This window comes from Monomorium pharaonis, chromosome 11 (assembly GCF_013373865.1).
Source record: "Monomorium pharaonis isolate MP-MQ-018 chromosome 11, ASM1337386v2, whole genome shotgun sequence".
NCBI classification, from domain to species: domain Eukaryota; kingdom Metazoa; phylum Arthropoda; class Insecta; order Hymenoptera; family Formicidae; genus Monomorium; species Monomorium pharaonis.
The window spans coordinates 13,461,341-13,489,112 of NC_050477.1; the positions used below are offsets into that span (position 1 = coordinate 13,461,341).

General features: G+C 39.0%; 1 protein-coding gene and 1 long non-coding RNA gene across 3 annotated transcripts in view; one reads left to right on the plus strand and one right to left on the minus strand.

Annotated features, from left to right (window-relative positions):
- LOC105828424 overlaps positions 1 to 27,772 on the plus strand; it is a 282,603-nt gene that overhangs the window by 206,945 nt on the left and 47,886 nt on the right. The gene's annotated exons all lie outside the window — the stretch shown is intronic.
- The window catches only part of LOC105835660 (discoidin domain-containing receptor 2), a 195,741-nt gene that overhangs the window by 53,083 nt on the left and 114,886 nt on the right, over positions 1 to 27,772 (minus strand). The window contains exons 5-7 of the mRNA XM_036293746.1: positions 15,684 to 15,915; positions 2,606 to 2,753; positions 383 to 562 (exon numbers count right to left, since the gene is read on the minus strand). Of these exons, the coding sequence (XP_036149639.1) occupies positions 383 to 562; positions 2,606 to 2,753; positions 15,684 to 15,915 (560 nt within the window). The remainder of the gene's footprint in view (positions 1 to 382; positions 563 to 2,605; positions 2,754 to 15,683; positions 15,916 to 27,772) is intronic.

Genomic DNA, 27,772 nt, shown 5'->3' on the forward strand with positions numbered 1-27,772 from the left:
CGTTATTCAAGATACGCGTTTCGTGTGTACATGTGGTGCGCTCTTATTTCATTACTCTCTTCTTATTCCGCCGTGTACATTAATAGAAGTGTAAAGACGTCCTGAAACAAGGGTGTAATCGGACTCGAAGGGGCGTGCAATCCGCGTTACGAAATTACAACACGAGTTACGGGAGCCGCGGGCCGCTATTTAGCTCGGAGGGAGGGGGAGGGGGGGAGGCAGAAGTTAACGAGTAAGATAGCGTGAGATACCGATAGATTAAGAAGACTGGACGGTTTGCGGGCAGGGTATCTCGCGGAGACGGCTCTATCACGCTAATCTAGACACGATCTAGCGCCGGCGCTAATCTCGTTCCAGCACGAAGCAGTCCGAAGCGCCTTACCCTTTCCGTTGCCGCTGACGTCCAATCTGAAGTTGTCGGGACCCTTTTGCCCGTCGACAAGTTGACCAAGTCCCCCGGAGAGGTAACCCGCTTCTTCGCGGCCGTCGTACGTCCTGTCGGATAGGTCAACCTCGGAGCCCCTCTTGATTCCTTGGGGCATGGAATACGAGACGAGACCCTCTGGAAGAATAAGGAGAAGCCCCGGATATATAAAGAATATATAAGCTCCTGAACTATGCATCATCACGTTGCTACGTGGTCGGTACCATGAGCGTTTTCGCCCAACAGTACGTGATAAGATTGCGGACGGTTACGGGTAAAGTGCACGTCGTCGGGAAGGAGTAACGAGGGTCAACATTTTTAATCTTGCTGCTCCGAGGATTACCGAGGATCGATCTAAGCCCGTGTCACGCAATAACTGGACTAGAACTCCGGGCTTTGATGCGAATCTCACCGATCATCACGACGTCAATCTCTCTCTCTCTCTCTCTCTCTCTCGTTTCGCAACATATCGCACAGTTTTCGTTAAAAATGCAACGAAGCAAGCGACTTATGTCAGAGCAAAATGTACTTTTCGACTGTCAGACGTCAATAAGCACGAATGAGTTACACGGTTTGGTACTTGGAAGGGAAATGTCGTTCATACCAATCGAGCATTTTTCCGTTCAAATTGTTTTCGCAAATTCAGAATGAAATATGCGCAGAGAGACGCTTCACACTTTACGATGTTTGCGTGAAATAGTTGAAAAAGACCGTTTTGATTAACGCACCGATAGAATAAAAAATCGATTGGATTTACATAGCGCTTTTTCATCGATAAGACTGGAAATAATAAAGTACATCGGGCGTTATTTATTAAAACTATTTATTGCAATTCTATTTGTAAATTGTATTTGTAAATTGCAATTGTATCTAGTGCAGTTATGTCGACGACGATAACGATAAAACATTTGCCAAATGTGGAAAGTATCTCATTACAATAATTGTAGACCATAATTCTATATCTTCTCCCTTCTATATATTTTTCTTCCTATATTTGCATAGCTACGGTTCTTACCCGGTAATGACCTGAACGTTTGCTAATGCCATTCGTAAGTTACAATTTATTTTGCAAGTCAATATTATTGGCAGCCGCTGTAATTGTGCGTTTAAACGATATAACGATGGTCGGGGGGCTATGCGGATGGCACAGTTAGCGGCTGCCGTATAGTTCGTCGTGGTTGGATTAATGTAGACGCAGCTGTGGCTCACGGCCCACGGCGATCGTAAATCTATGTTAATCTCAGATTCGGGAGAGACTGACGCGTTACATCGGCGTCTTGTCAGATAGTCAGCGAAGGTTGACGATTCACGAAAATTTAGGTTCCAAATCTTGTAGCGAACAAAATGCGAATTAATTGCACGCGCTTCAGTTATCATCATCATATATCGATCTTTGTACGACATTGAATAATATTTGGTAATTATTAAGATTCTCTTAATGTAAGTCTGGAAATTTCGTGTGGACAAAGATGAGAATAAAGCTCTAGAAATTTATGACTAAATCTGTGTTTATTGATATACTGACAATGTGAGTAAAAAATTCCCCTCGTGTTCCTTTTCCGTATGCCTCTGATTCCAACGAGCAAGCTAAGGTACAAATCCAAGTTACTATTGAAGTTGCAGTGTTTGCGATCTCTCGTCGGAAAGTTCCGGAAAAGTGGATTACGTAAGCGTACCAATGTAAAATATAAAATGCATGATAACACGCAAGCGATTCCAAAGGGATTTCTATCGCTTGTTTTTAATTTCATCTTCATGAGTGGCACAAGTGCCGGTTCTGATGAAATTACATATAATTGGTTTCACTTAAACATGGTGTAAAATTAATTTATCACACCGGCTATTAACGCGACATACAGAGTAACGACTCTTTAATTTGATAAAAAAATATCAAATTATATGTTTTTATATCTCGAATAATTTTACATATTACATCATCATTTTGCGTGCGGTACGTTAGTGATAAAAATTTTCAGATCGGACTGGAGTTTTTTTTTTCATTTTTACGCAAGCAGTTAAAAATTGCAGTAAAAAATATATGGCAAAAATTATGGTACAAAATATGTCGATCCGACTATATTTTCGCCGCCTATAAGCAAGGTGGACAGTAAGCTGCTTGAAAATAAATAGATGGTCGAAAAACTATATATAAAAAGGAATATGTCCATATATTTCACTCACCCGTCCATGAGCAGCCGTAAAGCTCTATGCGCATACATACTGTACGCATATGAGAGGTGTAAGGGATAAAGCGGATTTTTGTTGCAACTATAGCTGGATCGAAGATCTGTTCCTCTTCCGAATATGGATTGTTATTGCCCACCAAAAGCTGCAACAGAGAAGAACAAAACAATTGTTAATACGCCATACATAGACAAAAATTATCGCAACAAAGAGAACGCAGAAAGAGAAATATGACAATGTTACCGAGAGAAGCTGCAATTTGAATTCAACAATTTGTATCACCGTTGCATACGATATTTTTGCTGAAACGAAGGGTTTTTATGTTACCATGTATACACAATGGAGACGCACTGTGTAATAGTTAACTTTAGTCACACCCAGATATTTCTGTTCCGGTTGAAAAGCAGGAAAACAAGCGCGCATTTCATAGCATCTGGTATAGAACCTGTTTTTTACGTACGTATTTTTTTTTGGTTTATTATTCAGAGTATCGCGGAATTTTTTAAACAATTTCCTAAAAGATAGCATTGAAAAAACACGTTTTTAATTCTATTGCAATTCTATACACAGACTATGTGTATGACATTTTCAAATACTTCGATTGTAATGTTTTTTTTTTTTTGAAAACCTTTCTATTGTTCCAATCTTAAAATGCCATTTTAATTCATAATATAATAAATCATGTATTCACAACATACGCGATTCGAGAAATTAAAATAATTCCTTCAATTCAATTTGAATTTGAATAAATACTCGTCTGCGAGTTTTTGTTCATCACGTTGTATGTGCTAATTCAAGTGCAACAATTCACGATTGCGATTTAAGGATGGGAGACTGTCCGATGTTCATTGGAACATGTTTACAGCACTAAGAACGAATCTCACGGGCCGGAAGCGCCATTTTCAGGATCCGATTAGTAAACAATGGTCGTGAACCTCCTCTAAATGTAAATGCAAGCGTTAAATCTGGACTGGAACCAGGCCTCCCCTTTCCTCCCTGCTCTCTGCTTCGTATACACGTCCCTCACGTCGCATCGCGTCGCAGAGACGTACATAGATCGTTGCCATCGACGAACACGAGATTAACGTTGAAATACGAACGTCAACGCGCGTCCGAGGAAGAGATCATGCTCGCCGATAGGATCGACCAGTTTGTTTGAGAAACAAGGTCTTAAATTCGACATATGTGTATATTACCGCGTATACTGATAGACATGTTAGGGATAATAATACTGTATCTGCACCCGTGTTCGCTTGGAGCGCTATGTAATTCAGTAGCTATGTCTATATCCTGTTCTGTTTTGCATTCTGCACTTGGACGGATTAACGGTTCTCATCTCTCGTTATATTCGCGTCGTAATATTTTATCTGTAACTACAAGCACATCTTAGCATCCTAAAAACATTGATAATACAAATAATAATACCATTAAATAACATAGCTGTGAACTATAAAAGATATTTTCTATCATGTCATTAATACCTGCTTAGAGAATTATCTAACTTTTTCTTTCCTTGGAAAAAAGTAAAAAATTAATAATTACAGCAAAGCATTTTTGTTTATAAACTAACCAAGTCAAAAAATTGGCCTGGACAGATTGATATATCTATTTTTATATTCACTTCAGTATATATTCTATCAAAATAAGCAGAATGGATTGAACCTGTTTATTAATTATTAATATAATTTTTTATATCACCAATTATTTATATTCTGTTTTATATTATTATTAGTTTTTCTTGTTTCTTTTAACAAATCCTTTTGTAATATATATTATCTGGTATATATAATATTTTTATTTATCCACTTTATTACTATTCTTTAAAGAAATATAAATCAATTTAAAAGTCTTTTTTCTTATAAAAATTGAGAAAATTGGTGACTAATAATTTTTTATGTTCTGTTTCTTATGTTTATGATCAATATATTACCTAATTATCATTCAAGTTAGTGAATTGACTTCTACTCTGTAGAGTGTCAAGAAGTAATCTGTATCGTTATAGATTATAGAATCGTGTAGAGAACGAACATGACACGTTGGATCGTCCAAACATGCTGACCATCGTCATCCTGGAGAGCAACGGGTCTGCGTTGAAATATGAATATTCGTGCGATATACTAGGCTCTCTCTCTCTCTCTCTCTCTCTCTCTCTCTCTCTCTCTCTCTCGCTGCACTGAAAACCGAGTGCGGTTTAAACACCGTGCACAAGCGGAGTAGATATGACACAAACGCTAATATACACTCTATACACAGAAACGGACCATGGCTCGAGCTAGACATCAGCGACCATTGGCCTTTGCTTTGATTTATGTTACCGGCAGTGCTGCGATTAGAATTTCTAACCAGGAATCTGTTATTTCGCGTTAATCATATAAAGCACGGTATCTGATGTCCATAGTCGCCGAGGTAGAGGTCGAAACTCAGAACATCCGCAAGACTGGAGTATAAGAGAGTCATTTTGGAATTTCGGATGTACAGCGTGGAATACCTCCTCCGACACGCTATATATTTAATCGTTATTTAATCTTCGTTCCTTCATTTCATATTTCAATCAATATTTTCTTTTATTGGCGAGTGTGATAGAAAGTAGAGACTAATAAGATTATATATTTTATTATGTCGCAGACGTAATAAAAATATAATATAATAAATTAAGGAATAAAATAGAATTTGGAGAATAAATTCAAGTATACATTTTTTACGAGCTATCGCGTGTATTTAATATTAGCAGCATCCTGATCTTAATAGAAGGGTATAGAAAGTCCACAGCTGTAAACGGCCCACGAAGTTGTAAACGGCACGCAAATGGAACGTGCCTCTTGAACGGTGGGCCGCAATGGTGGAGTGGAGTTTCCGCTATATCGGCCGTCTCGAAACGACCAACCGCGGATGCATTACAACTGCAACTGCAACGTGCTAGAATACAAGCCAGATCGGGGAGGGGAGGGGGGGGGGGTTCTCTACGCGATAGGAATAATTAATACACCTATATATAAGGACCGCCACGGGGTAAGAGATGCTTCTACGATATCGTCTCACCGACACATAAAATTGATGTCTACGCTAGCGGCAAGTAGAATCTCCCCCTGAACGCTTTGCCAGACTCTATAATTTGGCACGAAGCTGAGAATAGTTTCGATTATAGACATCACCATATCTAAATGATAATATTGAGACATATATGAATAATATTTGTATATAACGTCTCGTATTATTAATTGGAAGAAATATCAAACTATTTCGAGTTCTTCTCATGTATACTTATGATGTATGCATGTACGTCAAAATGCATGCTTTTGATTTCAATTGTCATTATTCATTTAACAACTTTAAAATAGCAGCTTAAAATGTACCTCGCATATTTTCTGTGTGAATCGAGTTAAAAATGATACCATTAAAATTTTTACTTTATTTGCATGCATATCGTGGAATATGATTTTTGTGTTTTTCACGAAAATACTGCTGGCCATATCAAAATACGTTTTTAATAACTGTTGCGATTTTTCTCGCATATGATGACTATTGAATAAAATCGAAGATAAAATTTTGTGGTGTCGTGACGCTTATTGTTGAAACTCCAAAAATACTTCACTCGTAATACCGGATAATACGATTGTGAAGTGACAGCTGTAAAAAAATGTTAACAGGCGCTGTAGAGAACTTTTACGGGATTTCATGCTGTTTCGATTATACATATATGTATATTAAATTCCACGCGTAGTGCTTTTTAATTTTAGTACACCTCGGCGTTAAAATTCGCATCATATTGCGAACCATCAACGGACTTTTAGGTGAGCTTTTTTTTTTATATTCATACAATTAATACCACCGATTTCGCTTATATCGCAGGACAGTCGACCTCGTTTCACCACGGTAATAAAAAGCCTCGCACCTTATCCTGAGATCTCCTTCCACTGTAAGCGCAAAGAAACAGGTCTCAGGAGAGAATCAGAGAAGGTTAGTGGGTCGATCGAACGTATTTCGGTGCAAGACAATGAAAGAAGGAAAGTTTATGTTACGCTTGCGCGTTTATGGCCACCTCGTCTCAAGCCGCTTGAGATTGCATCGTTTTAAACACGACCGTATTATGTGCTTTAAAACAATTATAGGTATACCAACTTTGCAACCAACCATCTCTTGAAACTATGATTTTCCACGTAAATGAAAATCGCTCCGTCTACTCTCGCAGTAGTTTTCTTTAACGCGCGTCGTAACCACTCCATGCAAATCGTCGCAATCATCTTCTCTGACTATTAGAAAAATTGCTCTGCTGAAAACTACAGAAACGTTGATTATTGTAACCTTTCAAAAAAATAATACCACTAGGATAATTTTGCCCGTTTATCTGAATAGTACATAATCATATTATATTGGACTTCATATTGTATGATTAAAAATTGACACAGAATTGACACTAATTACAGTACTATTCGAATTCAATGATAGACTAACCTCAGATTTCATTTAACATGCCGGGATCGGGAAGTCGAAGGCAGGTAACCCGGGCAGATGGATCGTCTTACGGAGGCGAAAAAGCGGAACGGGCTTACGCGGCGCGTCCAATTTCCGTTCTCACCCGGTGTGTAGGCAATTACTTCCCCCGCGGCGCCCTCGCGGAAAGAAGACCACCTCTAATCTGTTTGCGGCCGAAATCAAGCTTTCTGCATTCCCTAATGAAGACTGTTTCATTTTAACGCCTTCAATTTCACACTAAAGAATTCTGTGCCGCTTCGTTAATGTCAATGTGCGAAGTCATTACTATTCAGATTCTTTCCGTGCGTCCCATTCATTTCTTCGTGGTGTTGGAACGTTAATTGGTTTTTGTTTTGTCATCTCCTTTAATTAGATGACACATACACCTGAATATTATTTGACACATTAAACTTTCTTTCAGTAACCACAGAGAATCTCGTTATTAACCGTAGAATTACCATGACTTGCGACATTGTGGCGACGCACGTCCCATTCTAATCTGTCTGTAGCTGACATTAGGTTCCCTAATGCTCCGCTAACGAACAAGTGTTTAATTGTAACATCCCTAATTCAAGGAGGAAGGAACCCTCCTTTGCCTCGGTTAATGCTAATTAATTTAATGTCAATTAAAATAGGATCTTCTCTACTAAGCGTGTTATTCCGACTTCACTGCTGAAATACGATTTGGCGGAAAGTACAGGGTTTAATAAAATTAACGTTACTAAATACAGTGTACAAATTATACAGAGCAATGTTCCAGACAAACTTTAACAGTTCTACGAGCTAAAATAAACAAAAATGTTATTTAAGTCCTAAAAATGCTTTTTTAAACAGTTATAGCACAAATATGAAATATGGAAAAAACAATTGTACACATTTGCATTTCGAAATATCGCCTGCCCATATCAATACAAAATAAACTAAGGCAAAGAATTATTGCATAAGCGATTATATGTTTTTTGCTGTAATTTTTTAATAAACCATTTTAAGCTCTATATTTTTTCTCTTATTTCTTAGCTCATGAAACATACTGTTAAAGTTTGTATGAAAAATCCGAGGACACCTTATATAACCTATGAGTGAACAAAATTAGCAGGATGAATCTCTTTCCCTCTCGTATAAGCGAGTGCTTCGACAAGTATAAAATCGAGGGAAATAAACCTCCCCCTCCTCCCGTCAAACAGTAAGAAGAAGGAGATTTGACCCTTTGCGCTACTCGTGCGCTGGTCCGAGTACTTTAATCCGGATTGAAACGCTCTCTTCTATCGAGACCGGATTTCTAACGAGGCTAGTGAAGAGAGGGATAGAGGAGAAGAGGCTATGGCGCTGCAGAGAGGAGAGAACGCGTACAATATAACGATGGAAAATTGTCGCCGGTTCATGCGGTAATCCGCTAATAGCATGTCCGCATACGGCCGTACGTACCGATAATCCATAATCCATCGATACTAGGTAGAACCAATGTGCATATGTCCACATGGTAGAGAAAGCGCCGGCATATACATTTTATCTGCACATATTTATGCCATACCTCCGCGGATTAAGAGCAATTTTATGGCGACCTTCCATCTATCGATTATTGAATTCCCATGAAAAATGGAAGAGAGAAGCGAACAACCGGATAGATGTGTATACGCTTTGAGAACTTTCTACGTGCAATTCGTATTCTTTAATTCCATTTAACCGAAACAACCAAAATGGCATTTTCTTTCCCGGGGAATATGATTGATTTTTCAAACGCGTATATCCCGCAAATCCAGTGGAAAAATGGAACGACGGCTGTTCCAGTTCGCCCCAACAGCTTTTCTTCTCGATTTGTCTGACTAGGGACGGACCTTCGCTACTGACAACGTTAAGATCAAACTTTTCGTTTCCAGATAAAGTTACTAAAGTTTGGATTTCGAACGTGCACGTGACCAAATAATAAATTACGTAATTTTGCTATTTCTTACAATCGGTGTGCCATAAAATGTGAAAGTTCGGCAAAATCTAATTACATAGCAGTAAACACAAGTTGTTTAACGTTTGTCTTCAGCTCTTCAAATTTATTAGGTGCAAGATATTGTTTGCGGAACCTCCGCTCGCTTGTTCCGCGGAAATTTTTCTCTGTAAAAATTTTTAACGTAATAACGTAGTGATATCAAAATTCGCTGCGTCACTGGTTCAGCGAGTGGTTACATAATGAGGGCGGCTCTTGGCCATTCCTTGTTTTGTTTATTTTTTAATACCGTACGTCCGAGCAATTTTGCCGTGCGCGAATACCGCGGTAATGACCGCCACGTAATGACTGGGGAGCCGAACGGTATTTCGTAATGGTGCTCGCCATATTGCAATTTGAATTTCGTTGAAATCGGTGAAAAAAAAAGGGGTGCCGGGTGCCGCGGAATGAATATGTTAATTGGCTCTGGAATTGGCTGTCCCTGTCGGTGATTGATTAAAATTCGATACGTCGTGACGCCGCCGCGTTGGCCGACCGAACGATGGACGAGAGGGTGAGAAGAGGGCGAAAGGGCGGCGAACACGACCGGGTGGGAAGGGAGAGTTAGCATGACTGCAACGAACCGGCCGTTCAGGGAAGTTACTTTGCGGATAAACGAGATTGAAATTTCGATGGAAATTACCGCCGATACCTGTGGACTTAAGCGAACTGTCACCAAGTCAAACAGTAGTGACGACTTGTCGATTACGTCAGGGGGTGTGCCATCATCCAACATGCCAGACTAAGAAAAATGGAAAAACGTTTTCGGTGTTCGCGCCTTAGTTCACTTTCCGATATCCTGCGTCTTGAGTTGGTTAAGGAGTCGACTATGGAATTGCGCGAATCGATTGACGATATTCAAGAGACGCGAGACACAATCGTTATTTACGGTATTGTAACATTTTTTGATAAAATGCTATAAAGAGCAATATTTGTCAATTATTTTATCAGCTTAATCACTTAAATACGATGCCATTAGTTCATGTTTCAAGGATTTACATTGCAAACATTGCAGATTGTTGAGTTTTCAATAATCTTGGTCGTGTAAGCTTTAAAACTTATATATAATGCAGAGATATATTTCACATAGCAATGCGGCATGGAATTCTGCTATGCAATAAATCTCATGTATAGGATTTATCGTAGTGCACATCTCTGGGAATATTATCGTTGAGAGAAACCGCCGAGTCTTGTTTCTTGCATGCGTCATCAACATTTTGCTAGAAACCGCAAGGTTTGAGTATACGGAGTATGACCTAATTCGTGACATACAATGAAAAAAATATATAATTCGTCTCGCGTAAAAGTAAACAGAATAAAATTAAAACAACATATTTAACTTTTTACTTTTTAAAGATAAAAGAGCTCATGTTTTTTTGAGAATTATTTTTTGACTTTAAAAAATGCAAAAGATCAATATCTGTTTTGTGCAAGAAAATATTTGAAAATTAAAAGGGTGTTTAATTTGGAGCTTTACAGTTAATTTAAAAGCGCGATTTGTAAACAGCGTGTTGGCACTGTTTCAATCTTAAAGAAATGCCAAAAACGTAATTTCCGCGAAAGATAAACCGGATAATATAAAAGTTGGAAAAATGCGGGGGAAAAAATATAATTCCAACGTGAAAGAATAAACAAATTCATTTAACTCTGCCGCGACAGGTAGGTATGTTCAAGAGCCGCAGCGAGGACTGCTCGTATTACAGAGAAGACGTATACGAGTTACAGTGGGTGTACCTCTCTCACAAAGCCTCGTCCGTGCCGGTGTGTCGGCGTTAATGAAACACGTCCACCGTTGGCAATTGTCCCGCCGCAGGCACGACAGCGGCCGTCCGAACGTAAAAGGGAGAGGCGCTAGCTCTGGCTGGCTGCTGTATTCCGTTCCGTTTCCATCAGGTTGCATCCAGCAGCCCGAGGTCCGGCTACTCTCCGGCGTTTCGTGAATTTAGATGAGCCCGGCCTGTCCAGCTTAATTCGCGTGCACCTCATAAGAAGCGAGTCATAATCTCCCACGCGCACGGCGCTCGCGCGCACACACACACACACACACACACACACACACAGCAGACACAGCACACACGCTTCATATTTGTGTTTCGTTATTGGAGTAACGTCACAGCCGGTGACCGTCGTCCGCTTTTTTCGGTGTAAAAATGTAACTGGTTCGTTGCGCGCGTCAGCTCGGCGAGCGTAAAAATATATCGCGCTCGTACGCCAAGAGTTTCTGTAATATTCATCGTATTTATTGTGCGCTACGTTCGTACGATCATCCAAGTACGAACAACTACGTGGTCGTGGATTATCTGCAGAGACGCGAAACCATAGAACTGCATTTCAAGAGTCGGTTTTGCTCTCTAAATTTTTTGCGGAGATCATACGACGCGCGTTGTCACCCATTACTTGATACACCATTATTGATTTTTCTTTTCGTTAGAACGTACGCGTAGCGCTTCTCTCTCGATTTCTCATTGTCACCATGCGTTCACTGCATTAATTCCACTCGATCTTCGATGCAATAAAACGGGATTGGACGGTGGTAGACGACCGTCGGATAACCGGAAAACTCTCTTTTGTGTTACGTGTTTTGTCTGAGACGTAGAAACGGTGACTATGTCTGCCGTGGAAAAATGCCTGCGGAAAGCTCGGGGTCACATACAATGGCGATAACGCACTCGTTGCCTCTACTCATTCTCCTTCTTTCCCCACACGTGTTCATGCTCATCCCCTTTCGTTTCCTCGTTCGGGTCTCGACTATTCGTTTTCCCCAGTCCGTATTCAAAGTGTAAGGAGCAAAAGGAAGGAGCGCGCGTGCACAAAGATCACATGCCGCCCAGATTGAGGCTGCAGGGTAAATGTTCGTGTTCCCTCTTTTGCTCCTGGGCGTTCTGTCTCTCCTCCATCTACGGGTATCCTACTTGCTCTCTCGTCTTTGAGCAAATCTGCGTGAAAATGGGAAGAACGTCTAGTACGAATAGTGCTAGGGGGAAAAGTGTGTACGTTGAATGTGTACCTAATACGTGCACCCCGTGCATACGGTGCACACGCGCAGGAAGTCTAAATGAGAAAGAGAGAAGGAGAGAGAGAGAGAGAGAGAGAGAGAGAGAGATTAGTGAGAGATAACCATGGCGAATATCGGAGCTCGTTTGATGACGGCGGGGTCGAATAACGAGGCTTCGCCATCCACGATAGGACACGGTTCGGAGTTGAAAATTACTTCCGCGTCACGGAGCTTTTCCTGCGGGGCCAGACGACGACCCTCCGACGAGTACCAGCCGGAGGTGAGTTATGATAGTCTATCGAAGTAAGTTCGTTACCGATGAGATTCTTGATTTTCTATTTATCGGAAGACCGTAAGGCAGCTAGGTAATAAGTCTCTCGTAGCCGTTGCCTCTCCCTCCCGGACGAAATTAGTTCTTGAAGGAAATATATTGCGGATGCCGAGGTAAATACTGAAAAATCCCGGCGCTTCAGGTAATCTTTTTTCTATTACGACCCGCAATTTGCGACGGAGCGCGATAAATTCGCGTGAGCGAGTGAATTTTAACACTTATACGTGGTAATATCATAACGCGGGCATTGAATAATGTTCGTGGAAAGATAAAGCGTTGGACGATGAAGCGCGCGCGCGCGGAATGAAAATTCAAGAAGATGATTACTGCAAAAAGCAAATAAAGGGTACTTGTGAATGAAAGAATCATGACTGGGAGAGTCAACGTAGTTAGAAATGAGATTTTGGATTCTATTATCCAGAAATGGTAGAAAGAGCTAACTGTGGATTTTATTTAAGACCGCCGAGTACGTAGTAAGGCAAAATGCATTTTCTCGCTTGATCACGGAACTCATTGATCCCACGTTATTATTAATAGGTTTGTACTTTTCGTATAATGGAATAAAAATGCACGACGCGCGGAGAACGCGCATCCACCGATAGTATTTGAAAAATGAACCGCGCTCGTTACGATTGATTATGACTTACCGCGCCGTTTCGGTAAGCGGAATAAATGCACTCGCTTTATTGTGCATCCATTAAAATTCCATTTACCAATGGCAGCTTATAGCTCGTAGGATAATAGCTGCAGCAGCACTCGATGTCCGACAGAATAGCTTTAACTACCGATTTACCGTCTTCAATTATGCTGTTTGATCGATTTAATACGAAAGTTCTTCTGCCTTTGTTACTAATTTACAAGTCATTTTATCATCAAAATTCTTAGAGAGATAGAAGAATACATGTTACAATTATTGCTTCATACAGTTATATCTCGATTTGACAAATTTTGTTACATAAGTTTGTGTGATTTATAATATCTTATTAATCTTATTAATCTCATTTGTATAACTTTTCTATGTGTTTTGAGTTTTTTCACGTAAACTGTCACTTATTGCATCTATATTTCTCAATTATCTATTTCTTTAATTCTTCAAATATGTATTAACGTATATTTTGCGAGATATGTCAAAACCAAAATCGTTTATCCAAAACGCACTTATCTATACATGAATTTAAGATTACGTTTGTAGAATCTGCGTAGTTTCGTCGCCACAAGCAAATCGCTTAACCGCCGTGATGTATTTTGACGGGCTAATGGATATCGCGTACGGATTATCATGCTAAAGAGACGTTAATTAACACGTCGCATCCAGTAATGGCCGTTCAACCGGGACAGAGGTTCTCATATGTGCAATACCCGTATCGTGCACAGTGTTTCCTAGCTAAGAGAGAACAGATATTAAATACCATTGAAATAGATCTTATAAATAAATCTTCTGCATGTACAATACTTCACTGATTTAATAGACTTTTACTCGACGTTTTTTATTATATTCATAAAATAATTCAAAAGCCATTACTTTTTTAATTACTTGAGACTTGTCATTCAATTAATTATTATATCTAATATAAAAGTAATTTTAATATAAATAATATAAAAGCAATTCTGTGTATAAAAGGTTGTAGTAAAAATATCTAAAATAATATTAAAAATTTTAAAAGCACGAACCGCGAATTGCTTCAAGAGTTTGTTGAACTTAAACGATAGTATTTCTACTTAAATGTAATTGCTAAAATAGATCATATTCACTTATGCTACAGAATCATTAAATTGCTATATTGAATATATATGATTACTGAATCAATACATAAAATGCATAATTTTGCTAAAACATCTACAACTAAATGTAATTATATATATATAGAAATATTGATTTTTGAAAATAGTTTTATTATGACCACTAAATAATTATGAAGAACATTCAAGCATAATGAGCAAAACTTCAAAAAATTTTGCTATCTTCAATACTTTCAGTGTCCTACATAATTATTTTGATGGACTAATCAAAATTATTTTTAAATCTGTATCCGCAGTCAAAATTTCAGATGCTTTAGCAAAACTGTGTAAGTAAATTTAAATCTTGAATATTCAAAGAATCAAAGAATATATTTAAGAAAATCAAGACTAAACTTATCAAAGTATAGTAAAATGATTATAGATCGTTGTTAATATAAAAATCATTTCATGTTCCTCGTGTATAGGATTAAAAGTGGATGTCGATAGCTTTATCAATTCCTAACTTACTATGATGTTTAATAAGCCGAGAAGGGGAACTTGAGTTAAAGCCAGGAAATCGAGTCGTTTCGTATGGAGTCTCCTAATTTCCCCTCGACATATAAAGCATACATACATACATATATATATATATATATATATATATATATATATATATATATATATGCATGTGTGCGTGCGTGCGTGCGTGCGCACATATATATATGCATGTGTGTGTGTATAATGAAATAGGAATCTTAATATTTAGCTACGTAGTAATTACAAATAAGTCAGCAAATGTTTCATTATAACTAAAAGAGCATCACATATAATGGCAAATGGATATTAGCACAATGATATATATGTAAGATTAGCACAGAGCAAGCTGCATTGAACACTATATCGAGTAATCCGTCTTTACAATGTGACACGAAATGACGAGATTTATTGGCAGAAAATAAATTTCGTTCCACGATTTTTCAATATTTCATCTTCAATTCCAACCGCGCATAACGCCTGCATAAAACTCCCACGGAGCGTCGAAAAGAATCGAATTTTGATATACCACCGTGAACTTAAAATGAAATTCAATTGAAAAGTCTGATGATTTTTTACAGTATCGTGCGTCGAAAATGAATTGCAATATCGAATCTCGTTGTAAAATGAAAACGCAATCATTCCGCAAAAGTAAAAATGCAAGAGACGGAAAGAGCAATTTCTTTTCAAAGATTTTTTTTTACGTAAATTAATAAAAAATATATATATATATATTCTCATAGTAATGTATAATGTGGATGTGATAGTATAGATCAAGCGTTTACACAAATTTTAAATTGGCGTAATATTACTTATATGTTATTAAAAAACGTTATTAAATAACATTTTTTTTTTCATTAATAAATCGTTAGTTGTACGATATATATTTTTCAAGTGAACCACAATATTCGCATATAAGTATCGATGGGGAAATTTGAGCAATCGCCTAATATTCACAGACGTGCAGTCAATACGCGCTCACGGTATCCGGGAAAGAAATCTCAAGCGCAATTCGATCGATGACCCAACTAGACGCTGTACCTACCTCTACGCCACGTCGATTCCTCCATCGCACCCACTTGTTGAACCCTGGTCGCCAATACTCGACAAAGTACTCCTCGGTGTACTCGACCCCGTTGCCGTTGCCGAATCTACCTTGCGTCTTGGTGGACGTTAGTAAACGCGGAGTGTGCAGATTCACTTCCAGGTATTCCTTGCCTTCCTTGGTTACCATATTTCTCGGACACCAGGCGCCGCCACCCTTGTCTTGTCGTAGCCTGAGAAACGGAGGCATTATATCAGAAGTTATTACGAACTCTTGAGGAAAGTACGTCGCGTGAAGACACGCGAGGAACGCACACGTATAATAGTAAGACGCGACGTAATACGTGTACCTTGCGTGATAAACGCACGAGCACGTTTTCCCGTTATGCTTTTCCAGCCGCACGAGTCGTGGCGGCTACTCCGCCCATCGGGAAGAAAGTGATATCTAAACGGAAGATATATTCTGTACATATATAGATATACATCTCGATTATCGTGGATTTATTATGTGGATGATATAATTAATGAGTTTCCCCCCGTTCCCTTTCAAGATCAACGGCCGCCTGCGTGTAAATTAATGACGCGACGATTGATTTACGGGCGATCTTTGAATCTGAGCACGCTACCTCGTCGAGGTTCACGCGGTATTGATTATGAATAACTTATTTTGCAGCGGAGCTTTTATCGCGATAGCAGCTTCTTGTGGACAGAGGAAAATGGAAGTAATTTTTTTCAGGGCTCCCGGAGTTCGCTAAGGGGAAGAGGGAAGAGACTGGTGGTTAATAGATTCTAAGAAGAGAAATTGTAACCATAAGATTTATGTATAAATTTAAGAAAAGAAAAAGCATTGATAATTACAATGGAGAATAATTATAATATCAATTTCCGTTTCCGATGGAAACCTTACTTTGATATCTAGTCATGAAGTTAATGGGATTGTTAAAATTACGAATATTAAATAGAAATAGAATACAGGAAAATTGTTAATTCAAAGAGAATTATAATAATGCTTTGAAAGTTTAATATATTTTTACAGGTCAGTAATCATTTTTTCCCCTAAATATATTTTTGCAAATTGTATTTCATCTTAAAATTTCTATTTTTTTTTCTATGTGCCGTGATTATGCTACAATATTCTGTACATGAATTAATAATCTTACTTCGCATAGTAAAATCGAACAAAAAAAAAAGAAATAATTGCGAGTAGTTTCAATTATTAAACATTATTAAGCTTGCAACATAACCCTTGGATTACGCAGGAGTGTCGCGTATTCTGCCAGCGCCTCAACTCCCAATTCTCTGAATTTCCAAAGCTAGTTCTGACAATGTACACCCGCTAAATTAAATTCCAGAAATATATCTTTCGCCAAGAATTTTGTGAGGCGTATCGGCTCGCTAATTAAATCTTAAAACGAAACTCTGCGCGAGTACGATGGCAAAGTTTATAAGAGAGACACGACCGCGTTATTATCAGGTGTTATTTCTGACACACGCGTGTCACGAGCACACGTCCCAGAAATCCATTGAAATACATATATCTACATGCACGGTTGTGTCACAAAGGGAGAGAGAGAGAGAGAGAGAGAGAGAGAATCTCCATGGAAATATTTCAGCTGGTTCAGTCATGGAGGACTGCTATACATATAGGCAGCATGCCCGCATGTAAACAATAGACCGGCGAAATCCACTGAAAGCGTTTGCGGTTAATTAGGCAGCAATACTGTTAACAATGTCCTGGCTTCAGCAAGGCTCTCCGTAACCTTGCGTAGCAATCCGTCACAATCCGTAGTTACGCGGCTCGGTGAACACGGGGTTTCATTCAAATAAAGTCACTCCTGTGCTTGTTATCGCAACCAATTGCGTAAGTTTGAGAAGATGCTATTTATGCGATACTTATGTGATTGTGCGTTCATCCGCGATTGTGTCCGTCAGCAAGATTGTGATCAAGATAAAAGGAATACAGAAATTCGAAATTTCCATAACAACGTGATTGTTGTAAATGCACGCAACCAAACATTTAAATAGAATGAATTGTTTTATAATACAATGCGTAAATCATTTGTTGTGAATCACGGTTGATTTATCGAAATTTCTATTTATCGTTATCTGCCCGGTTACACATCGATAATGTTTTCTCTTCTCTCACGTTTGTTCATAATCGACATTTTCTATTTATATCAATTCACGATAAAATCCAAATTGAATGTAATTCAATTTCTGATATAAAATAAGCTGAATTTCGCTAATTTTGGTATTAATACATTTTATTATCATAGTATTTCGTTGTTATTAATATCGGTAATAGAAACGGAAACTATCTGTGTTATTGAAATTATATATCAATTGAAAATCGGAAAATATAAAATATTTCAGGGATTCTGTAATAAGATTGTTATCATTATTTCGTTATTGCGAGAAGTGACTTCTGGTGGCAACAGATACAATATTGACCCTGTTGCAGCACTTCCGCTCGTTAATTGCGCCATCAATGGTTCCAGATGCTCCGTAAGTTGAACGTAAAAATAAAAGAAAGTGGCGTACCGGGAGTCGTAAAAATTCTTTTACGTACCTTCTTCGAATCTCAAGGATTCATAGCGTACAAATATAGGGCTGCCTCATTGTTAAACGGAGAAACGTACATTCAGATATATACTGCTTAGAAATTACTTAATCAAAAAACTCTTATAATTTTTTGTAAGTGATCGTAACGAGTTTATCGGGAATATTGAAAAATTTTATGAGTATTTATTATCTCGTAGTAATTAACTTTAATGCAAACTATCACTAAATAAATTTTCATGATAAAAATATTACAACGTTGAAAATAGTATAATTAAAAAAAAACTAGAAGTACTCGTATGATATAATAATCAATCAATTTAAAGTATTAAATGTTAATTATGCTGTTTCTTTTTAAATCCAGTATATAAAAAATATGAAACTCGATATTACAAATATAACACCAGACTTTTTACAGCTGAATATAAAATAAATCGTAATAATATGAAACCAATACTAATATTAGATCTTCACTAAATATTCTCTCTATATTTTTCGAGAGATTTAATTTAAAAAAAAGAGAGAGAAAAAACCCGCATATAGATGCAATGCGACACACTATTCAGCCCTGGCTTTTTTCTCCCAAAAAATAGATGGAAAGTGCAATCTTAATAGGAAGCCAATAGTCTCCTCGGTACAATTTACGGCCAGCCAATGAACGAGCAGTCGCCCTATAGCGTGGATACTCTAAAGTAGTCTTCTCGAGAAATGTACGAAGGGTAAGAGAGCTCGGCCCACGGGCCGACCAGAAGCATTACGCCGCCTCATCAGTCGAAAGGTGCATTAGCATTGCTAATGACTCGCGATCGTTACCGCCACACGCCGCAGCTACCATCCACGCTGCTTCGCGCGCAGCGTGTTTGTTATTTGGAAGTGGGCCACGATGAACGCGGGAAGGAGAAACGAAACTTCTAAAGCGGGTGAGAGAAGGCCGGCACCCTCCCGGTTAATCCGCAATAACTTTCGTACGACAATATCTTGCAACGTCACGTTGATACGCGTTCAGCGTTTCATTCGGCTAAAACACCAGCGGACACGCCGTTCGGCTCGGCCGACCATAGAACGGAATTTCCCGTTGCCTTTTACGCGAAATTCCCATGGCTATTAACAAATTAATGCGTCGAGCTCCTCCCGTGTTCCATCACGTTTTTGTGAATTTAAAACGCTTCTTTTATACGAAATACCTTCCGTAATTTTGTAAAATGGTCGACCCGTAATCCATTCAATTAAGGTTATTGTTTTATCACGATAAATACAGAAAATTTACAGTAAAATGAGCGATTTCCAGTTATTAATCGCGAAGAAATACACCGCGTACGTTTGCAAATGTGATATAATGTGTGCACAGTAAATATTGGATCATAAAAGATATTACAGAGCTGAATTACTTACGATCAATAAAACCATTTTGTAATTTGCACATCCCTTTGTACGCGTTCTCATTCATAATTTTTCGCGGTGATGGAGTCGATCGTTATTTCGAACACGTTCGCATAGGTATACATATTGTATCCCCCGCGATAGCTATGTCCGATTTCACTTGGAAAACCTGAATTTTCCAGCCGCAACAAAACGCTGCGCCGATCGCCTTCTACCTCTTCTTTAAAGCATATTTATATTCAGGCCGCGCACGAGCCTGCTTGCTTTCTTCTATTATCTCTCAGCGTGCCCAGCTTTAGTTCGAGCCATCCCCTCCCCCACCCCCTCCGTCTCGCCGCAAGAAAAGCTGGTAAAAACTAATTAAATTTTCCTCTGATACGGCGATTTCGATGATAACCGTTATTACGCTTTCGGGAGAGACTGTGAAGAGAAACGCGAAACGAATAAAATGGTACGGGCGGCCGCACGCGTTGCGCGACATTTTACGACCGTTTTGAGGCTAATCCCCATGCTAATTAGACGCGAAATGAGCAACGATTACGTCACCCGGCGAGAGACAAAAACAGCTGCTGTGCGAGCAGCGCGGGTTATTCTGGAAATAAATGCTTCCACACGGACTACAGAAACTCAGCATGAAAATATGTCACTGGTAGGTGACGATAGGCACACGCTTTTCCAGAGACAAAAGATTAGGAGATATGAGAAGATACTCACTGAAAGATATAATGGTTTTTTTCCTTTTTCGTTACAAGCTGCTTTGTACCCAGGAAAATGGCTTCAAAGCTTGATAACAGCGTGAGTGTAGAGTGAAACAGTTTTGCAGCGTGATAACAATATGAGAGATATTCATCTTTAAATTAACATTTATATTATCGTTTGATGTGTAAGCTAAGCGGGCGCGGTAAAAAAGTAACCGTACTTTTTGTATTCTTCCTATTATTTACTCGTCCACATGCACGAGATACGACAGTTTTACATGTCATACTCGCACTTATACGGGTATAAAAATTTGTATAAGCTTTGAATAATTACATTTGCATACTTCTCTTTAAATATCGCGCCATTCATTTATTACTTGTCATTACTTATCGCAAGTCGAGATAAAGTAAAATTATCAATTATTAAAAATCAATTATTAAGAACGTATCACCTTCGTGTTACAAAGCGTGTTATTCCTGCTGATAAAAATAACTTCATGGCAATAACAAAATCTTCCATCTTCAAATTAGCATTTGTACTATCATTCGATAATCTAAGGTGATGCAATGAAACAATAATCATAATTTATTCTTCTTATTTAATCATTCACACTGCACGAGATGTAATTGTTTATACATATTACATTCGCACTGTGTATTCTAAAGTTTACGCACATACAAATTTTGAATAATTAAATTTGTGTGCTTCTCTTTACGCTATCCATTCTTTCGTTCTTTGTCGCAGATTAAAATAATGTAAATTTATTAGATAAGAAAATGTCACTTTTGCGTTAAAAGTATCCTTGCAAATCCATGATAACAATATAGTGAAAGATATTTATCTTTAAATTAATATTTACATTATCATTAAATATGTATAACTTAAGCAAATAAGCAATAAAAAATATATAATCATAGTTTTTCATTTTCTTACTCATCAACATTGCACGAGACACAATAGTTTACGCGTTACACTCGCTTGTGGTGCGTTCTAGAAATTTATATATATCTTTTACGGTTTGAATAATTAATTTTCACGCTACTTCTTCAGTGTATTACGCCATTCATCGTTATCTCTCGTTATATGTCGCAGGTTAAAGTAAAGTAAATTTATCAGTTAAGGAAAAGTCACCTTCGCACTGCGAAAGTATTCTTGCAGATCGAACTCTGACCTTACGTACTATCGTCGGAACGAGTTCACACGAGACCCGGTCCTCACGGTTCATTCGCTTGATCGAACTTCACAGATAACATGTAGGACTATCATAGACTGCATCTGCAGTGAGTGCACATAGACACGCTCTACCGGCGCGGGTTTATAGCGTGCCGATGTGAGAAAGGAACGACGCATATTCGCGTATCCGCGCGTTCGTTCCACACACACAGACGTCGTGCCTCCTATCTTCCGAGCTTGCGGGCATTGTTATCGAATATGCCGGGAATGCTGCTGCCGAATATGCCATCAGCCAAATGATCCGTGAAAATTCCAGCTGGCCTGTCCGATTTTACGCGGGCGCAAGCCTTTTTCCTTTTTCCGTATACGCGCCGCGATCGAAGCGAACGGACAGCACCATCGTGGAAAGAACGAGAGATGGATAGGGGCGAGATGGCACCATACGAGCCAGGAATGTCGGGCCATCGATATTAAAACGTTCCCGAATCACAGTAACGTTCGGAGCGTAGTGCGCGAATCGCGCTGTGTTATTGTATTATACCGAGCCGGGGAAGATCACCAATATCTCGTTCACGAGAACGCGCCGACGAATTTTACGGACGATTGTTCTACTCGCAAGCAGATCTCTAAGTTTGTGTTAGCTGGCTAATCGCGCTTCGGTATGAAAGGAAATTAACGCTACTTCGTCAATCAACGATATTTTGTTGTTGGAAAATATAAAACTTATCACAATAACAAATTAATTTTTTAATTAAAAAAAAAGTGTCGGTTGTACGATTAAATATGGTATAAAATATTTCCAAACTATTGCCGCACAATTTAATTTTCGACCTAATCTTAAAAAAAGCATCTGTATTGATTCTACGACCGATCAATGAGCTTTCGTTGTGTATAATTTAATTAAAAAGTGAATATACAATTCCGAGGCAAAATTATATTATTTAAAAGGCTTCTCTTCGATTTCAATTACCTCAATCTATTCCGGATTTCTTTAAACTATGAGCTTCATTAAAATTTTCCAATTAAAACGATTAAATTAAGATACGTTGTATTTTTGATTAAAATAATCTAAATGAACATTCCAGCTGCTTTTTATGCGCCATCCGTTCTGAGAATTTTTTCGATGTTTGTTTTTTACAACAACAAATAATATTATATTAAAACTAATACGATGTGTCAGTTACGTTCATAATTCAAGTTTAAATCGTTCCAATATTCCGATATAAAGCATCTGCTGCCTAACAATAAGAAAACGTCTGATAAGTTTTAACGGCGCGTATATAAAGACATCATTCAAATTTAATGGCAGCCATTGGATTATAAATTACATTGTAGCTCCTATCATTTCTCATGTCTCTATCTTTATTGTAATCTTCCATTAAGGTTTAAGATTTTCCCTTTTTTTTATCTTTTACACAGCAGCTACTGTATATGTGTTAGCTACAACGACGACAATCGAGGATCTTTTTCATAGTATGATATTAAGAGCGATAACTGAGATAAAGCGGTACCGGCATATATATTTATAATGCCGCATCACCTTATCTCGTCGCCCTTGGTTAACGCGAGCAAATGGGAGGGAGAGTCAGGACACATCCGGGTCGATCCCACGGGACGCCTTCGAGGAGTCAAACTCAATCTGCAAATGGTACAATCCCATTTTCGACGCTTCGACGGCGCTTGATCACTCTCCTTTAAAGCCGGATCCGTAATGTGCCTCGTATATTTCTCTTTACGGTCAAAATAATGTAAGACAATGTGCTTCATTGTTGTGTTTCATTTCGTGCTAATACGCCCGCTGCAGTTGAATTATTATTCTCAGCTCGGATGTAAAGATGGGCCGTAAGGGTGTCATATAAATTATATGACGGTATCAACGTATGAATTTCTCTTGAGATAATTAAAATGTTTCGACCGCTAGGGAGTGCAGTCGTATATTTCGCAACATGGCATTTTCCACGTACGACATAAGAATTATCATAAAAAACGATCGGTGTATACTGTTACTTCTGTATATTTCTATGTATATTTCTAGGGGAGGGGGAGTTCAGCTGAAGTGTCTAAAAATTTAGCTATAGATATAGACTTATTATTAGATCATCGAAATAATTTTGTAGAGCACTCAAATTGGTTATTAATTAAAATGTCAAACTTTTTGCAGTCTTGAGCGTTCTACATAATTATTTTGACGACTAATAAAATTACTTTTAAATCTGTAACTAGCAAAATTTTTTAATATTTCAGCAAAATCGCACACGCTTATCGGATAGAGAATTATTTGAGAATTATCTTGCTATTCTCGTTTAATATTGGAAATGTTCTATCATAACCACAAATCTCGGCCGCAAATAATTCAAGCTTAATAAAGCGCGCATAAATAATACATCGCATAACTAATAACGATTTGATCAATCCTCCGACGATTCTATCGCAACAAGGAGAACAAGGGAGCATTAATATCCGCAACAATTTAGAAACTTTTCTACAAAACCTACGGCGTCGTACAGAATGGCGATGAAAATTGTCTGGGCGATCGTATTTCAGCGCCGACAGCCCGCACAATTCGCCGTCGACTCGACCGGAAACTATCTCGGGCGAATATTTGTCTCGCGGGTCATGTTAAGCGACCCAACGTTTTTTCGTTGCGCTACACTGACAGAATTCGGCGTTGTCAACGAATCTAAAACTTCGAGTCATGTAGTGAATGTATCGATATCCAGCGTGGCGCTCGGCGGTCGTTAGAGAGAGTTTCGTGATTTTTCGGAACAACGAGAACTGAAAAGTTCCTCTAACAGCGGCAGCGCACCGATGTATGTGCAGATATGAAAAATCGAGTTGGTCACTAACGAATAAAAGTACCTATATTTTTATATTTTGACCGGCATTGTTTTAACAAATGTCGTCATGTGTACATGTCTGATCAATAACTGTTAATAACTATTATCGGAAAAATAGCTTTTATTTGGCGATATTCAAACGTGCGCCCCGGAAAAGTAAAAATTACATTTTCAAAATTTTATACGCGATTAAATGTAATCTGTAAGTAATTATCAAGCTACATTGTGTCACAATTATAGGTTGTAACAATGTTTTCGAAAGGTACATTTTCTGGCAAGTCTTTATCGTCGTCATACGATTCCTTTTTTATAAAGGTAACACGATACGGTACACTTTCATCGTATAACAACTTTAGTATCAAGTTTGTAGTACTTGGTTGCAAAGCCTAAGTCTTGTTTCGAGGAGGAAAGTTTTGTAGGATGTACAAATCGTATATATCGGTAAGGATCTGTTCAACGGCGAGGATTTCCTAGTACAATATTATCGCTGAAGAGTCTCCCGATTTAGTAACATGTTAATATAATAATATAATTAAATGTTTTAATGTCACAATTAACGAAGTACCGAAAGTGGAAATAAAATTTTTCTGATACAAGAGTAAAAGTACAAATTGTTTCATCAAATGCGAAATATTTCGCACGATCTTTTAACTACCCTTTCCCATAGAGGGAGATAAATAAGCGTGTTATGATAGCGAGCGATCAGAAAATGTGCATTTACGCGTCGACGTTCGTGAAAGTTGATGGGAAAATTTGAATATACTTGTCGAATCTCTCAAGCGCGCCCGTGAAAATTTGAAAGGTGTGCGCGAGTCACGCCCGCGCGTCAATGACGATTTCATGGACGAATCTCCGCGATCGTTAACGGAGAATTCGTTTCGGTTGCTCACGATTTCCTGACAGTATGAGGAATAGAGAGAGATAGGAAGCCCCGATATGTCAACGTCGCTGATATTCGATGAATCGGGGAACTGAAAATCGCGCCCGTGTACATGCACGCATACCGAGGTATCGTATGCACATAAATGCATATATATCTACGTCGCGTAGATATATGTGTGTTACGTGTGACGGTGCAGGTGTTCATGCATGCGGCGTGGCCGTGTGTGCAGCTAAATATAGGGAGCAACGTTCACACGCTCGACACGGAACGCGGAAGCGGCGAAATAGATTTTCGTTATCGCCACGTTCTCTCCGATTCGCATACGACAGAATAATATCTCTCTGAGGCAGATCGACTGCCGAACTTCTCCATGGGAATTCGATATCGCGATACTGCCTCCCGCTCTGCACTGATATTTTAAAAAGACGCGAGATGCGACTAGATATTTTCGCGCGATCATCAGAAGCATCCTGCAGAGAGAGAGAGAGAAGTCGGCGGAGTTCTTGCGTAAGCGAGGAACTCCTTTTTTTTGCGCAAAGAGGCGCGCGTGGATCGCTTAAAATGCTTTCGGAGTTGCGCGGCATATAACATGCCTCGCCGTGAAAGAAGATTGAAATATAGCACCTTCACCGCAAACAGATGAATTAATAAGACATAATCTTCGTAGCGACCTAGTTGTATTTTAACGACTATGTTAATGCAGCGGGGACAAAAGTTTCCTGAGAAAGATTGTTATCGCTTCTGCTGCGAGTGGTAGTTTGTCTTTTCTCCTTACTTCATCCGCTTTAAATCAAATCATTCTGCGCGAAGAAAATCTTTGTGTCGTTAAGGAATTGGCGTTACATTAATGAAAAAAATCCCTGGCTGAATGGAAATGATATAAAAAAGACTTTTCGAATTGAAGAATATCAAATCAATTCTGAAATCAATATACTTGTTAAAATATACTTGTTGAAAATTTCAATGATAAATATCATGGCCAGAGTAAAAAATATTTCCAAAGTAAATGTAGGTATTATTGTTATATTATGTGCAGAAAAATGACACATTATTAATTATTCCGTTTTTCTAATACATAATAATGTAAATATAACAACTAATAAATATAATATGCTCTTTGACAAAAGAACATTATTGACGTGTTTGGATCGTCAAATTTTACATCAATCCCCCCTTTAAACATGCTTACGATCGCATCGCGACTTCTGATTTATCCCTCGGTGCCCATTTGCGGCATACATCTTCACGCCAAAGAGGCTGTTTTGCGTGTCGCGCGGAATGCTTGTTTATCGAAAGAATTCCATTGTTCTTGGCCGGGATCCTAGAAGAACGGACGACCGGAAGTGGAGATATCAGCGCCGTAAGATGGAGTCGGTCGCTGCTCAAGTGCACTCGAAACCTCCCGAAGATTTATACCACGAAAGCACATCGTCACGCGAACGTGAGGCCTAACCCATGAAACGCGCAATGCATTTCCGGTGGCGCGATACGGTGCAGGCCAAGTGCCTGTTCCATCAGACGACGACGACGACGACGGCGGCGGCGGCGTCGTCGTCGTTGCTCGAGCGATACAAACGCGAGAAAAAACGGGCGAGATACCAGGGGAAGAGGCGGTGTTACATAAATCACCGAAACGGGAGAACTACCGGTGGAGGTGCGGGGGTTTTCGAATCGTAACAAAGTGGAAGATAGCCAGGCTCGAAGGCTAGGAGAATATGGCCACCATTTTTCCTCGGCTTCGGCTGCTGAAAGCACACGTAACGGCGTAGGACAGTTTATGTCCGCGTGATTCTAGCCACCCCTTACCCCTTACGACCCCTCGCCCACCACCGGCTACTGCCCCTTCGCGCGTCGAAGATTTCGGCTTGTCACGCTTGGGGTCTTCTCACTCCTTTCCTCGTACCCGGTTTTTTTTTTCCCCTCGCCCGTCTCTCCCGTCCCGTTCCACGTTTTCTCACCGTCTCCTACGTCGAGCTGCTACCTTGTAACGCCACCTCCTTTTCGTGCCAACTCTAAAGCGATACGAATGGCCACCGGCACCACATACATGAAAACGAAAAACTTTTTCGTTGCACGTACCACGGCGTGCCCGTCCACTTTTCTGTCCGGGACTTTATCGATCGTGTCTCTTTGTGCGTGGACGCGCTTTCTCGCGCCGTCCCGTCTCGCGACTTCTTTCGTCCTTTTGTATTATGCACACCGCCTGCTCCTCCATTGTCTGTCCTCGAGTCGTTATTTACGCTGCCGTCAGGTACGTTGCCTGATCATGGATATATAAAACGTATATTAAAAATTAACAAAAAAATGCGTAAGGTACAGCACACTCCTAGTTAATAATGTTAATATAAGTATGGGAATACGGAATCGTAAAACACGTTGAACGATTTACGTGTTCTTTTAACCGAGCGCGTTAGAAAGAAAACGAAATGTCGTGCTAATTGACGCGTGAGAGATATTATGCCTGGATAATAAATCTGATTGCATTTTCATATTTATTTACTATATATATATCCTACTTATCCGTCCGGCGGAATGGATGACAATGATCTTAAAATGTCG